Below are 14,717 nucleotides of genomic sequence, written 5' to 3'. Positions count from 1 at the left end.
TGCCTAGTTTCTGTGTAGATTTGTTTTTCCGCATTCGGAGTTTTGGCAGCAGTTGCTTTCCATTGTAATGCAGTGGGGCTTTTGCGAAACACTTAAACGGTTGCGCTTTTTAGAGATCTTATCATTTGAATTTGCATGACAACGATACGAAAGGATCCCAGATACAAAACAAGAAACTGTTTTGAAACCTCGGAGCTGGCGACGACGAATTAAGAATTCAACGTATTCACTTTCCAATATCAATGCCAGTGTAAGTTGTAGTCCAAAATGGCGTTATTTCGCGAAATTAATACTTATTGGCAGCTTTAGTTCAAATATAAATCAAATTTGAACTTTTCAAAACGCTCAAGTCATAGTGATCTCGAGCAATATGCAGGCTGCTTATAACACACGACCGATATTAAAGGTGTCTCCGTAAAACGAGGGCCGGATACCGGCTAATAGCGAGTGGCGGATGGAAAAATGTGCATGGAAAAATGCGGACAGAAAGGAAATCGAAATAACAAAAAGAAAAAAGAAATACGAAAAAAATATAACAGCTTACGTTTGGATCGTAATGAATGTCAATTCTTGCATGTTGTTTTTACTAATGGGCACTATTTTCTACCATTTTGTTTCAACTGGGCAGGATAACAGTATTTGCTGTTTCGTCGATGGAAGAAATGGTAGAGGTAACGAGTACGAAGTAAGAGGCAATTTTTCTTTCTGTTAACTAAAGACGGCGAAGAAACGTTGAAGTGGATAACTTTAGTTAAGGTCTTACTCTAGAAAAGTCTAATTATTCCGTTACATATGTGTGTTTTATGTTTTTGTATTACGTATAATCTTGAAGCATTATGTATAATCTTAGGAAAACTAACGACAACCTGTTTAAACTTTATTGTTTAAGTGACGAATTATCAAACCACATTTTTTACTGAACTTTCTCGAGCTTTGAAAAGGCAATCGAGACACGGAAATGAACAAGTTGTTTATCTTTTCTGGTGTGTTACGTTCATTGTTTTGTCAAGGAGATGTATTTTTCGCATAACCTTTTTACAAGAATAGTTTCTGTATTTTGGAACTGTAATTTCGATTTACTTTGACTTACATCCGGTAGTATCGTGAGGCAGTTAAAGATAAGTGATAGTAAATCCTTTAAAGTTTTGGTTCAAGTCCAGTTGCCAGCAGCATACTCCCGCAAACGGAAATTAATGAATATCTTTTGCCTTGGCAAGCAGTTTATTGTCCCAACCGAAAATTTATCGTCACATTAGTTCTCCTCCTCAGCTTAGCACGTGAATGCCGCCTTGGGTTCAAAATATAGATTACTGTCGTCGATGTTTCCGTTCTGCGAGTACGCAAAATTTAGCTATTAACTGAGCTAGACTACACGCTGTTACACGCTTAGTGTTTAGTAAGCTTTTCTAGAGAGGAGTGGCCTGCATTAATACTGAAAGGATGATCTGAAAGGATGTGAACTAAGTAAACACACTTGCGTGTTTCAGTCGAAGTTCTCGACAGAATCTGTACTTTGGATCGCTGTCTATCAAAGCTGTAAAGCAGAATAACAAAAGGAGAGAATTGGAAACAATCAGATCCTTCAGTTTCCCTAGAGGCAAATGATAAGGCGGAAACTTTCTTCTCCTATTGCAGTGGCGGATCCAGGGGGAGGGTCCTGGGAGTCTGGATCCCCCCTCCCCTATCAGACCTTACGCTTACAAATTTGAGACTGAAATTCTTACATCGACAGCATCGTATATCACTTTTTAACTGGCTGATTTTTTTTAATGAATCCAAGTAAACCGGTAAGCGGCCAAGGAATATAACGTGCAACCGCGACTGGTGGGAGGGGGTGTGGGGGAGAAGTAATTTGCCTCGGTCCAACAGTCCTTTCTGAACCAAAGTTAGGATCCCCCCCAATCAAAAATTCCTGGATCCGCTCCTGTATTGCGAATTAGATATCGTGTTTCAGGTGCGAGGACATTGTAGAACAAACAAAATCCTATTTACCTAAACCGATTCCCGACCAGCTGGCCGATATCAAGTACTAATCCAAAAAATTCATTGGAATGATAGAATTGGGCTACAGAATATAATCTTCATTTTTTATGTTAACTCCCTCTCTTTCTTCTCCTCTTCTGGCTTCATCGCATGCTTTGTCAAGAATCCTTCGGCGACATAAAAAAAAAAAAAAAAGACGTGAGAAAAAGTTTTGGAAAGAGTGTCACTCGTGTAAATTTGATGCCGTCTTTCCGCCAACTCAATACATTACTTTCGGAAAGAAAATATCACAAAATATGTCTGTATTGGTAGGATTCTTTTCGTAACTTGACACATAAAAAAAACACTCGTTCTCTAGGATATTTCTAGTAAGCTAGAGCTGGCAATATGAGAGTATACGGAAGTTATATGGAGGTTTTTCTTACAAAAAGCATTACCCCACATCTGTTTGGGATGCATGTATTTCTCTTTTTCCCAAGCATCGTTTTTTTGCCAGTCATACTTTTTCCATGTTGGATCAGCGGAAGCTCTGTGGGCACGAGATAAGTACGTAACTACAAAATTTTTTTTTCCCGTATCGCATCGTAAGAGTGCTTAATTAAAATACGATCATGTTTGCTTCCTTACTCGGAACCGGTTAGCTCAAATGACCACCATAAGTTTTTTTTTTTTGCTCTTCCACACGCTAGTCAAAAACGTTTTGAATATCATTCTTTATCGATCAATAACACCCTTGCTTTGACACTTTTAAAATTTTCATATTTCAACGTCCTGCCTAGTTTCTGTTTAGATTTGCTTACTTAGTGTTTTCCTTCACAGTCGGAGTTTAGGGAACAGTTCCGTCCCATTGTAACGCGGTGGGACTTTTGCGAAGCACTTAGACAGTTACGCTGTTTAGAGATCTTATCTTGAATTTGCATGACAACGATACGAAAGGATCCCAGAAACAAAACAAGAAACTGTTTTGAAATCTTTGAACTGGCGACAAGGAAATAGGAATTCAACGTATTAACTCTCTAATATTAAAACCAGTGTGGGTTGAAGTCCAAACGGTGTTATTTCGCGGAATTATTAGTCATTGGCAGCTTTAGTTCAAATTTAAATGGAAATTTTAGTTTTTTCTTTATCAATTGATTGATCAGAATATTTTTTGTTAGTATTTTTTGGTTTGCATTATTTTCATCTGCCATTCGCCATCCACCGGTATCTGGTCTGGTTTTACAAACACTAGCATTATAGCAAAGAAACAAAAAGGTCTGAAAGTTTTGATTGTGTCAATGAAACTCGGTGTTTTCTTTTTCCCAAGCACCTAATGACCCCTTTGCTATAAGAAGCTCCCCAAGGCTGATTTTTAACACGCTTTAATGTAGTATCGAAAGTGCATAAACTTCACAGGTAACGACAACACAATCATGCCGAAATGTCAATATCTTTTAAAACTAGTGTAATTTTCTCAGCGATGGAGTGTTTCTTAGATCTTGCTTTCCCTGTCTGGGACATAAAAGTCAGGCCGATCAACACAGGAAGTACAGAACAAAACAAATGTTCAGAAAAAGACCACTTTATTAACCCAGACAATTATGAACTTCTTTCACCATTCTTTCTGCATCAGTTCTTTCCTCATTTAGAGTATGATACAAAGCATCGAAAAAAGTAAAAAACAAAAAACCATAATAAAGCAAAGACAAAACCTGTAGATTGACCAATAACCACATGTTACTCCGGAAATAAAAGCGCCTTGCAAGTGCAGTTCCTTTAGAGTGCCTTTCCCTGGCTCACAGCATAACCATGTTTGGAACACATCAGGGAACTGTTCTTACCAATATCATCAACTTTTCACATCGGTTTGGCAAATGCAAGTTAATTCTCCTCAGCATCGTTTTTTACCGAGCAGTTATTTTGCAGGATGGAAGAGCAGAGGCACTGCAGCTGAGGGATACTTACGGTGAGCGAAAGAGACGTTGTATAGTTTCTTTAGTGGCACGAGAATCTTACACCTGGCCATCTCGTCTGATCATACAAACAATATAAGCACTTCGCCAGACTATCAGCAAGATGAACCTTTCTTAGACAAAGCTTTAGACTTAAAGGTAGTGTATCATCATTATCTTCGTTTGCTTTTATCTTGGAATGATCCGCGCAAGTGAGCTGCAACTAAAGAAAATGCAAAAATAAAGTCTAAAAAATCCAGAATTCCCAGAATCCTAGCTAGGGCCTATGCCTCCCAAATACAAGTTGGGTGTCACTCCGAACTGAGCTTTGTCGTGAAGAAACTTTGGGAGCAGAGCCTGTGTTTTTATTTTCCCAATTAAAGAATATTTGCATAATTAAGTATAGCGTTGTAGGGGAAATTTGCTGCAAGCAATTAATGATCTGGGTCAATAAACAACCAGGCTCGATAATTTACGTTACGTGCCAAGTTTTGTTTTAATGCAGCAGCAAGATTATCTGACAAATGCTGTGGGTTTCAGTTGTTAGCTTGCTAGCCTTCAGTTTAAATTTGCGTTGAAACGCTTATGTAGCCGCTGCGATGATTCTTTCGGTTGTCTTCCTTGGGATCACTTTTCTTAGCTTGAGTACAGGCATGATAATTTATTATATGTATAACATTTTGTCTTTTTTGCCATCAAATTTATTTTGGAGAACTAGGAAAACGGAGCAAAACTGACTTTTATTTCGCTAAATAGCTCCGTCTCCTTGGCTTGCAAACTTCAGAAACATTCCGTACAGATTATCAGATCACAATCGCAGTGGTAGACCAATTCTGGCCATAAAGTTCGCGTTTTCTCCGTTGAGATTGAATTGTTACTCGGTGGCACTTTGTAGTCTGTGCCTTCATGTTTCAGTTTTTTTTGATAATTTCTGCTCGGGTTTTCGCTGCCATTGCGTTCATTCATTGGGGAATTAATTTTAGTCGCCGCTCTTCTGGCAGGTAGTTCATTCAGTTTCCAGCGCTTTGACTGCATGGTTTCTTGTACTTTTCATAGTTTCATGAGAATCAGGGACTTGATCATAAAATAAGGATAGATTTATCTTTCTTTCTGACGGACTTTACCCATGCTGTCATGAAAACAATCAACAATCAACTCTTCTCCTGATTTTATAACATCATGCATGGTTTATCATGCCGGTAGACCGTTATAGAATGTGATTTACTGCTCAATTCAACGAAAATGCTGTTCACCGAGTAGTTTTGCCTTCTAAAGATCAAAAGTCTGCTGACGCAGTGAGAAGGCAATTATCAGATCTAAGCAACAAAATCGATCACATCCTTCAACCCGTGTTCAAGAGTCGCAAAATCTGTGAAGATCTCAGAATGAGTGAACCTAAACTTCCTATAGTTAGCCAACAATGCGTTGTATATAATTATAAATGTGATCTGTGCGATGCAGAGTACGTCGGGTACACCAGCCGGCATTTACATCAACGTATTGATGAGCACCGTAATTCGGCCATCGGCAAAAATCTAAAGAACGACCACGGCCTACAAACCATCGGCGACCTGACCAAGCATTTCAACGTACTTAAAAAGTGCACCGGAAAACTGGACTGTTTAGCTCATGAAATGCTTTTCATAAAGAAGATGAAGCCCTCTTTGAACAAACAATTGGATTCCAAACGCGCGAAACTATTTATTTAATAGTTTACATTTATGAACTCAACACGCGCAATTATTTATTTAAATTTTTATAAAACAAAAATTTTAACTTTTTACGTTTGTCACCTTCGTACGGTATAAATTAACTATTCATTTTTATTCTCTTCTCACTTGAGAATGATGACATGGAGTCATCGAAACGTTGTGTGTTTTTCTCGCTAATATTTATTCTTAATTCACCTGTACTCTGATTAAATTTCCCTTGAGCACTACAACCGTTTCCCATGTGTTATCTAATTGTTTAAGTGCGATAAAAGTTCAGTACTCTTTTTACACTAAAAGTAATGGTACAAAACTATTTCTCGTGTCAAACTCTCTTCAAAATTTGCTTTTCGTAACCGTTCTTTTGCGTAACAAAATTTGTATACGCATCCAGTTTACGGATTGGGGTAGATTGAATTGAACCTCTGAGGGAGAGGTTATTTTATCGTCGGGGTTGGGAGTGGTGGATTTTGGTTGATAAGACTTTCACTCTCCCCTAACTTTCTACACTTCTTCATAATGCCGTTCCTCGTTGGAAAGTACTTGGTAGTCAATTTTCCTCAATTCACGCCTTTTGAACCGCCCCTCCCCCCCTCCTTACCCCTTCCCATTCACACGTTCGCCTCAGGCTATAAGAAACAAATAGTCCTCAAGAATCCCTCCCTCACCTTTTCGTTCCTGAAATAACTAAAATACTCAGTACTTGACCTTTGCCAACAGACTTGCAGTTCTTCCTGCGTTACGAAGGAGAAGACTGTTTGGGACGTATATTCAACCACGGAACTTTTCCAATCTACACTTATGACACCTCTTTCACGCCTGAGCAAGAAAGTAAAGTTCTTTTAGACATTTACGCCTTTACAAATGGCAAGCAATGGTATAACAACAGTGGATGGAACGGTTCAACAGAACACTGTTCCTGGTATGGAATCACGTGCCACGGCAATTCATACATCAAGTCCATTGTGCTGCCCTTTAACAACTTAGATGGCCATCTCCCTTCCAATTTGTGGAAAATAAGAAACCTATTTTCTTTGTGCACGCCTGGTAACCCAAACCTTCAAGGACGACTCGGGGACTTCTTGTTTGGAAATATGAGTTCACTGCTGGCCTTTGTCATATGTGCTTCCTCAGTCTCTGGCCAGATCCCTGAGGATATTGCCAACCTGACAAATCTTCAGACCTTTATAGCCCTTCCTATGCACGGGGGTGGCCTCACAGGACAACTGCCACGAGAATTGGGAAATATGAGAGAATTACGGATGCTCCAGCTTGGCGGAAATAACTTGACTGGACAAATACCAAGAAGTATTTCCAAACTGAAAAAGCTTTATGATCTTAACTTACGAAACACCCATGGGATGATATCAGGAAACCTTTCCGACATATTTGCAATCTCTTCGTTGGCATCTGTCTACATTTCTGGGGTAAATTTAATAGGAGAGATCCCCCGAAAGTTTCCTCCATACTTAGCCTTTCTCGTATTGCCAGGAAATAATGTATCCGGTAAGCTCCCAGAAACTTTTTCAAACAACAGTGCGCTGCAAGAAGTTAATCTAGCAAACAATCATCTAACGGGAGATATTCCAGGCCATCTGCTTTTAAAATCACTTGATATTTTAGATCTATCGCAAAACCGGTTTACGTCAATCAATGAAGGCAAGCCATGGCCAAAAGATGACAAAGGAAGCATTAACTTATACCTTTCGTTGGCCGAGAATAGAGACTTGGCAATTGATTTTCAAAGTTTCCTAGGACTTTTTGAGGACACAGAGACCCTATCTTTCATAAATGTAAGCTACTGTGGTATAGAAAGTCCTATTTTGCCAAACCTGTTCTACCTCCAAAGATTGTCTACTATCGATTTAAGTGGCAATAAACTTTATGGAGAAATGCCAGATTTTTTCGAAGATAGATCAGTGCTATCCTACCTTGATATCTCTCTCAATAACTTATCAGGTTCTCTACCAGGAGGGGCACAAAGTTTCATGGCTCTTCAATACTTGGATATTTCTGGAAATCCTTACATGAAGAAAGGAACAAGCATATCGGCCGATGTCTTCCAGCCAGACTTCTCAAGAATGATCAAGCAACATCAAGAAGACAACTTTACTTGTCCCGAAGGGCGCTTTACGTTCAATAATGGCCGTATTCGGTTAGATCCTACATTTTACGAATACAAGTATTGTATCTGTGACGCTCGTTTTTACGGAGACACTGGACTTTGCAAATTATGTTTGGACGGAGGGACGTGCAACAAAGCTGTCGTCAGTACCCTGGAAGATATCCGCCCAAACATCATGAGGATAGCTCCTGGCTACTGGCCCTCACCTAGCACTAAGAACGTAACTCATTTCGTCAGGTGTCCAGTACCAGCTTCCTGCAATCCAATGGCCTCTTGCACTTGTCACCTTGATAAAATAGATAACGACCCGCTTTCAACTCACGCTAAACGTTTATTGCCAACTTTAATCACGACATGCAATCAATCCTGCATCTGTCATCCAGGAAACACTGACAGGTTCTGCTCCCGATGTAAAAAAGGATTCTATAAAATTGGTGGATTGTGCTACCAGTGTGTGAAAGGGGATCTCACCTACTACTATGTGTTCATTCCTATCTTTGCCTTTTCTTTCATTGTTCTGCTTTGGTCATTTTTTTATTTCAGCGTGCGACCTATCAAATGGTTTGTTGTAACAGCATTACATTTTCTATTAATGTTAATCTTTATGCTTTTAGAATTTTTACCCACTTGGGTTTTCAAGTTGAATTTAGTGGTTTTCGTGTTGTGCATGAGTAGTCGAGGAAAAGGCACAAAGTCTCTGATTAGCATTGCCGTGTTTTACATTCAAACCCTGGACTTCATGGTATCGAGCTCCAACGTTTGGCCTCCAAAACTCGTTGCAGCTCAAAGCTACTTGAGCAGCTACTGGAATTTGTATTTCCCTTCACTTTCATGCGATTTACCTTCCCTTTTCAATCCGGTTGGCAAGTTTGCGTTTATTCTTCTTCTTCCAATTGGTTGCTTGGCTATGGTCGGTGTCTATTTTATAATTATGCAAGGCTATGACAAGATTCGTCCTCAGGAACGACGCATGGAAGACGTTCACTTTAAATGTCGTCAAAGCGCCTTTTTCTGCTTAAATTTCACTTATTTTCCAGTTGTTAAGCAAACCCTTTCCATCTTACGCCCATGCCAGGATGACCGTAATATTCTCTATATGCCAGCTTCTCCTTGGATTGAATGCGCATCCGATACTTACAGAATACTTTCAGCTCTTGGTTTCGTCTCTTTGGCGGTCTACGTCATTGGGTTTCCCTTGCTTCTGGCCTCGCTCTTATTTTTCTTCTTTAGGAAAAGAATTGATATGAGCCCTGAGGATCGTAAAAAACTTGACACGTGGCTTGGTCCTGTATATTTACCTTACAAACCAAGGTATCAGCAGTATTTTGAGCTCGTCATGCTTCTCCGTCGCTTATTACTCGCCATTGCGTTGTCCATGATTTCGTCTTCCTCTTCTTTACAAACCTTCGTTGTCTGGGTAATTCTGGTTAGCTTTGCAATTATTCATCTGTGTTTGCATCCATATGATGATCTTTCTCATTACAGGTTTGCCTCTGAAAACTTTTTTGAGCCTCTGGTTTTGTTGGCTCTGTCCATGTCTTTCATGCTGTTGAGGTTCTCGGCCTTGGAAAGCTCAATAAGTCATACAATAGCTTATGTTTGGATCGTAATCATTGTCAATTCTTGCATCCTGTTTTCATTAATTATCACTATTTTCTACCGGCTTTTTTTAACTAGGCAGATTAGTGGAGAGTTACGCATGTGCCCTTTTGTCGACGGAAGAAATAGTAGAGGCCGTGAGTGTATGGAAAGAGACAATTTGCTTTCTGTTAATTAGACACGGCGGAGATACGTTGAAGTAGGGTACTTTTGCGTATGGTCTTATTTTAGAAAAACCTGATTATTCCATAACATAGGTGTAGTTTATATTTATGAAAAATCAACTCCTAAATGTCTTTCCCTACTTGGCCCAGAGCAAGGTAGCTTAGTACCACGCAAGGATGTTACGCAACTTAAGAACTTATCAAATGCACAGCGGTTGAGCATTTTGATATTTTGACCACTATGATGACTAATATCGTTGTTGATAAGAGTATAGACTATGCTTCGCCACTGTCGATTTGTTTTTTTGACACAATATCGACGTCACGTAAACGATTCTCAGTGATTGACTATTACCTGACACATTGATACAGCAGCGTTGTTCGTACTCTCATCGAGAAACGGCAAATTGGCTGAGCGGATTGTGACGTCGCTGCAGCCAATTGCGGTAAAAGATCTGACAGACTACTGTTTAGAACGGACTAATTAGGTAGCTCAGGATTCTTTAAAATCGTTCTGTACAAGTACTTGTATGCGTGGTCTGTTTAGTAAGAATACAGCTTACCTTCGTGTTTCACGGCCTATGTTTTGCATAATGCACATATTTTACATATTTTTGACGTAAAAGTTGGGACTTTGTAAAAGGATTAATAAATACCTGTTAAAAGGCACGCGTCTTACGTAACACACATATATAAATAGGTACGTGCCTTGCTTCAAAAGGTCAGAAGAGAAGGCAACCAGAATTGTAAGTAGTTTTAGTGATTTTCTTGCAACTTTCGTAATTCCTGTAGTTAGCTGTATCTGTAAAATATTGTAACGTATATATTTTCTTTCCTTAGCAGCTTGACAACGTAAAACAGAAAAATTAACCGTTATTAAACTTAAATTGTTCAAAAATCTGCTTGGTCGACGTCTCTTCAGAAAGCCCATCCAAGAGGTTTCACGTGTTTACGTTTGTAGTTGAGAGATTGAAATCGGCCATGGTAACTTTAAATCTAATTTCATCTTAGCTATTCTGATTTCATTCGAAACTCTGTGTTTTTTTATCTTAAGCGACGTCTTGTCGAAGGAATCTAAGCAGTCATATGATTCTTGAATAGATCGATCATGCTAAGAAATGCCATCTGATTTAGGTTGAAACGACTGAGTAACCTGATCAAATCCAAAAGATGTATTAAATTTTGATATCCATTTTATTCAGTCTTATATTGTCTGAGTTCGAAAAACCCTGATTGCTGTTATTGAGCCAATTATTCATGTAGCTTTTTCCCTTGTATCTTTGAGGCATAGGTAAGCGCGGACAGAAGGGGAAGGGGAAGGGATACAAAGGTTTATTTATGTTATCAACGAAAAGTGACTTCCCCTGTAGCTCGATAGATTTAACGTTTTTGATGTGCAAGTGTGAAGGAAAATCGTTTTCCTCTAACGTTTTATGTCCTTATTCTTGAAGAATTATGTATCATCCTTAGAAAACTAATGACAACCAGTATTTTTTTTTGCAGGGTTTCATTCCAATGTGAAGGTGGCGAATAAGCTAATTTGCATTTCTTTACTGAACTTTCTTGAGCTTTGAAAAGGCAATTGAGACACGTGAAATGAGCATGTTGTTATCTTTTTGGGTGTGTTACGTTCAGTTTTCTTTCACCAGATGTATTGTTCGCATAACCGTTATAGAAAACTTTGATTTAGATCAAGTTACATTCGAGAGTATTATCAGGCATTAAAGACAAGTTAAAGGAAGTGCTCTAAAGTTAGGTCCGAGTCCAGTTGCCGCCAGCAGACTCCTATAGACGGAATTTAGTGACAATCTTTTTCCTTCCTGTTAGTCAAGCGACTGTTCCGAGTTTATTTTACTCAGATGGTTCATTCAGGCAAGCAGTTAACTGTCCCAACCGAAAAATTATCGTCACGTAAGTTCTCCTCCTTAGCGTAGCACGGGAAAGCTGCCTTGGGTTCAAAATATGGATTATTGCCGTCCATGTTTCCGCTCTGCGAGTCTGCAAACTTTAGCTTTTAACTGAGCAATACTGAAAAGCTGTTACACACCTTATTCTTTTGTGCTTTAAGGAGGCGTGTTGTAAGCTTTTCTGAAGGAGTGGCTTGTATCAATACTGAAAGGACGATCTGAAAGGATAAGAACCGAACTGAAACGCATCTTTTAACTTCTGGCAAAATAGAAGTGGGTGAGCCAGAGTATTTCAGTCGAAAAGCTCTACAGAATCTGTACGTTGGAACGCTGTCTCTCAAAGCTGTAAAGCCAAATAACAAAAGTAGATATTTGCAAACAATCAGATCCGTCCTTCAGTTTCGTTTTATGAACAATAAATATCGTGAAACTTTGTTCTTCGATCGCAAATTATTGCACCATAAAATTACTCTTGCCTAAATCCGTTCAGCCACACATTTTCTTGTTTCTGAAGAGCGTTTAACTCTCTATGATTATAGTCGACAAGAATGTTTTCCGTTGAAATCATTTTTTTTTTCAACGTTTCCAGGGACTGCGCAGAAAAAGAGAGACTATTCGATGAGGTATATCCCCGTCCTCTGCTTTTTTGGCTGAAGCTTATGCGTTGGTGCATTAACAAAAGAGATCATCAATTGTTAGTAAGACGCTTCTGCAAGAATTCATTACTTGAAATAGCTTCCCAACTATACCACATGGGTACAAAAGAAGTCTTTCATCGTTGTCTCATGTTTAACTCAGCATTTATTTAAAAGACTTGTCTAGACGCTTGTTCTTTAGAGAAAATGTTATGCTACCCGTTTGTATTTGAAAACTCTGTTGTATTGAAATTGTTTCTGCGACGTGGAAGTTATCATTTACGACACACGAATGATTATTATATTCCGAGGTGAGGTATTACATTGCGAAATTAGTGAAAGGGGAAGCATTCAAGGCGAAGCTCGTATCTTTATCCAAATTCTCCGAAGTGTCCTATTCTCAGTTTGTTTCGACAAGCGAACCTCTGAAGGTCTGGCGCGCTAATAAAAAATTTCCTTTATCTTATTAGAATGATCCAAGGTTATCTTGCCCAACTAATTCCCTGGTTGCTCGGTTGACAAAATGGCTTTGGAACGTCATAATTTTATTTTTCGAAATTGTATAGAGAAACGTTGTCTTATTTCGGTGTAAAGGATGTATGTTGACGACTTTATTTTATATGAACGTGCGGAAATACGAGATTGCAATTCATATTTAACTTCTGTGCAATTAAAGATATACCTGTTGTTAAGTGACGCCATCTGTACGAAAATTCCCCGCGCGGGTCATTTTTTTAAGCTTGATTTCCGCCGCTCTCTCGAGTCCCGTCTTTTTCGTTCCTCCCTGAGAAGAGAAGGCTGGACGCACGAGCGGCTATCCATGTCTGTGACGTAATTTGAAAATATTAATTGATGCGTTCTCAGATGTCACCGAAAGTGAAATAGGACTCCAACATTCGAATGGATGGTGTACATATAATCGCTAATACGCCGACTAAATTCAACTTTAAAACTAGATATGTCCTCTGTGGCTGCGAAAAAAAAGATTCTAGGAAGAAATCCAAGGTGTCTGATTAGCGGAAAAGGATTTGCAGTATGCCAGAGTATTTCAGTTGAAGCACTCAACAGAATCTGTACTTTGAATCGCTGTCTCTTAAGTTCCACATGTTTACGCTCCTAGTGAGAGATTGCATTTACGTAACTTTGAGTCTGATTTCATCCTAGCTATTCTGATTTCTTTCGAAAATCTCAGAGGTTATATGATCCTTGTGCCGGTCATCTGATTTGGTTTGAATAGACTGGGCCACAGGTGTAGCCTTGATCAAATCCACAAGATGTATTCAATTTTGATATCCACTTTACTCAGTATGATATTGTCTGAGTTAAGAAATGCATGTCTGCTGTTATTTAGCTATTTCTTTGTATAATATTTTAGTTTGCATCTTTGAGGCAAAGGTAAGGCTAGACTGAATGGGGAGGGGGAATATGAAGGTGTTTTCATGTTATCAATGAGTTCCCCAGTAGCTTGATAGATATAATGTTTTTGATGGTACAAGTTTGAAGGAAATTCGTTTTCTTCACAACGTTTTATGTTACTATTCTTACTGTCAAACTAAGTGAAGCGTACCCCTCAAGATTACATTAATGAATTGATCATTTGAATATTGAACCCGCCAGTCGTTTCAAGAATGCAATAATAAATTGATTATTTGATTATTGAACCCGCTAGCCGTTTCACGAATGCAATAATGGATTGATTATTTGAATATTGAACCCGATAGCCGTATCTGTTTTGAATAGGCGCGGATCATTGTTCAAATTAGAAGTCCATTTCTGAGGTCCAATAAGATTGTTCTATTTGACGAGGAATCCTGAAAATGAACAAACTGCACTGTAAAAACACTGCGAAAACAGTCGATCTCAAATATTAACGAAATAAAAAAAGTCTTATGATGACTTCGCCCGTAAACTATTTTTTTCGACCATGAATACACAAAAGAATTTCTACAAGTTCGTCAAGATGTAAATAGGTGAAAAATGCTCTCGATAACATTCCATCTACAACATTTACATGAAGTTCTACACAACACTCGAACTCACCCTTCCCCCATGTGTAACGCCATGTTGAAATAGTTCCGATCCATCATCACGTGTTCGCATAATCCAATCAGAAATGGACTTCAAATTTGAACAATGATCCGCGCCTTTTCAAAACGAATACGGCTATCGGGTTCAATATTCGAATGATCAATCCATTATTGCATTCTTGAAACGGTTAGCGGGTTCCATTTTCAAATATTAAATTCGTTATTGCGCTACTGAAACGATTACCAATAGGGTAATCAATATTCGAGTAATCAAATCATTAATGTAATCCTGAGGGGTACGCTTCACTTAGTTTGACAGTAAAGAATTATGTATCATCCTTAGCAATTTATGAAAACTAGTAGTTTTTCTAGGTTTACTTTATTATTAAGGTGGCGATTAATCTAATGTACATTTCTATAGTGAACTTTCTCGAGCTTTGAAAAGGAAATCGAGACACGCGTAATTAGCATGTTTCTATCTGTTCTAGTGTGTTACATCATTTTTCTTCACTAGATGTATTGTTCGCATACTCACTCTATGAAACTTTGATTTACTTTGAGATACATTGGAGAGTATTCAGGAGGCATTAAAGACAAATGAAAGTGAATCCTTTAAACTCGAAACTTGGGCCAAGTC

The 14,717-nt window shown here is 38.7% G+C and overlaps 2 protein-coding genes across 3 annotated transcripts in view; both read left to right on the top strand.

Moving 5' to 3' along the window:
- LOC148732159 (uncharacterized) overlaps positions 1 to 10,704 on the top strand; it is a 10,776-nt gene extending 72 nt beyond the window's left edge. The window contains exons 1-3 of one of the 2 annotated variants that reach the window (XR_016000855.1): positions 1 to 250; positions 629 to 685; positions 6,344 to 6,459. The exon at positions 1 to 250 is cut by the window's left edge and continues 72 nt beyond it. Coding sequence is in view for 1 of the 2 variants with exons in the window: in XM_088759205.1 (XP_088615331.1) it covers positions 3,772 to 3,928; positions 6,344 to 9,525 (3,339 nt within the window). In the remaining variant the exon portion in view is untranslated. Of the gene's footprint in view, positions 251 to 628; positions 686 to 3,771; positions 3,929 to 6,343 lie in introns of those variants that run through there. The other variant, XM_088759205.1, reaches the window with a different exon arrangement.
- Positions 5,135 to 5,810, top strand: LOC148732160 (uncharacterized; the record flags this gene model as incomplete). The annotated part of the gene is made up of 1 exon (XM_088756046.1): positions 5,135 to 5,810. A coding segment is annotated over one exon (489 nt), but the record flags the coding sequence as incomplete, so codon positions are not given.
- Positions 10,705 to 14,717: the final 4,013 nt, after the last annotated feature.

Source organism: Stylophora pistillata, chromosome 4, assembly GCF_964205215.1.
Source record: "Stylophora pistillata chromosome 4, jaStyPist1.2, whole genome shotgun sequence".
In the NCBI taxonomy this organism is placed as follows: Eukaryota; Metazoa; Cnidaria; class Anthozoa; order Scleractinia; family Pocilloporidae; genus Stylophora; species Stylophora pistillata.
Note: the sequence above shows the minus strand (reverse complement) of the source record. Positions and strands in the feature narration are given on the sequence as shown.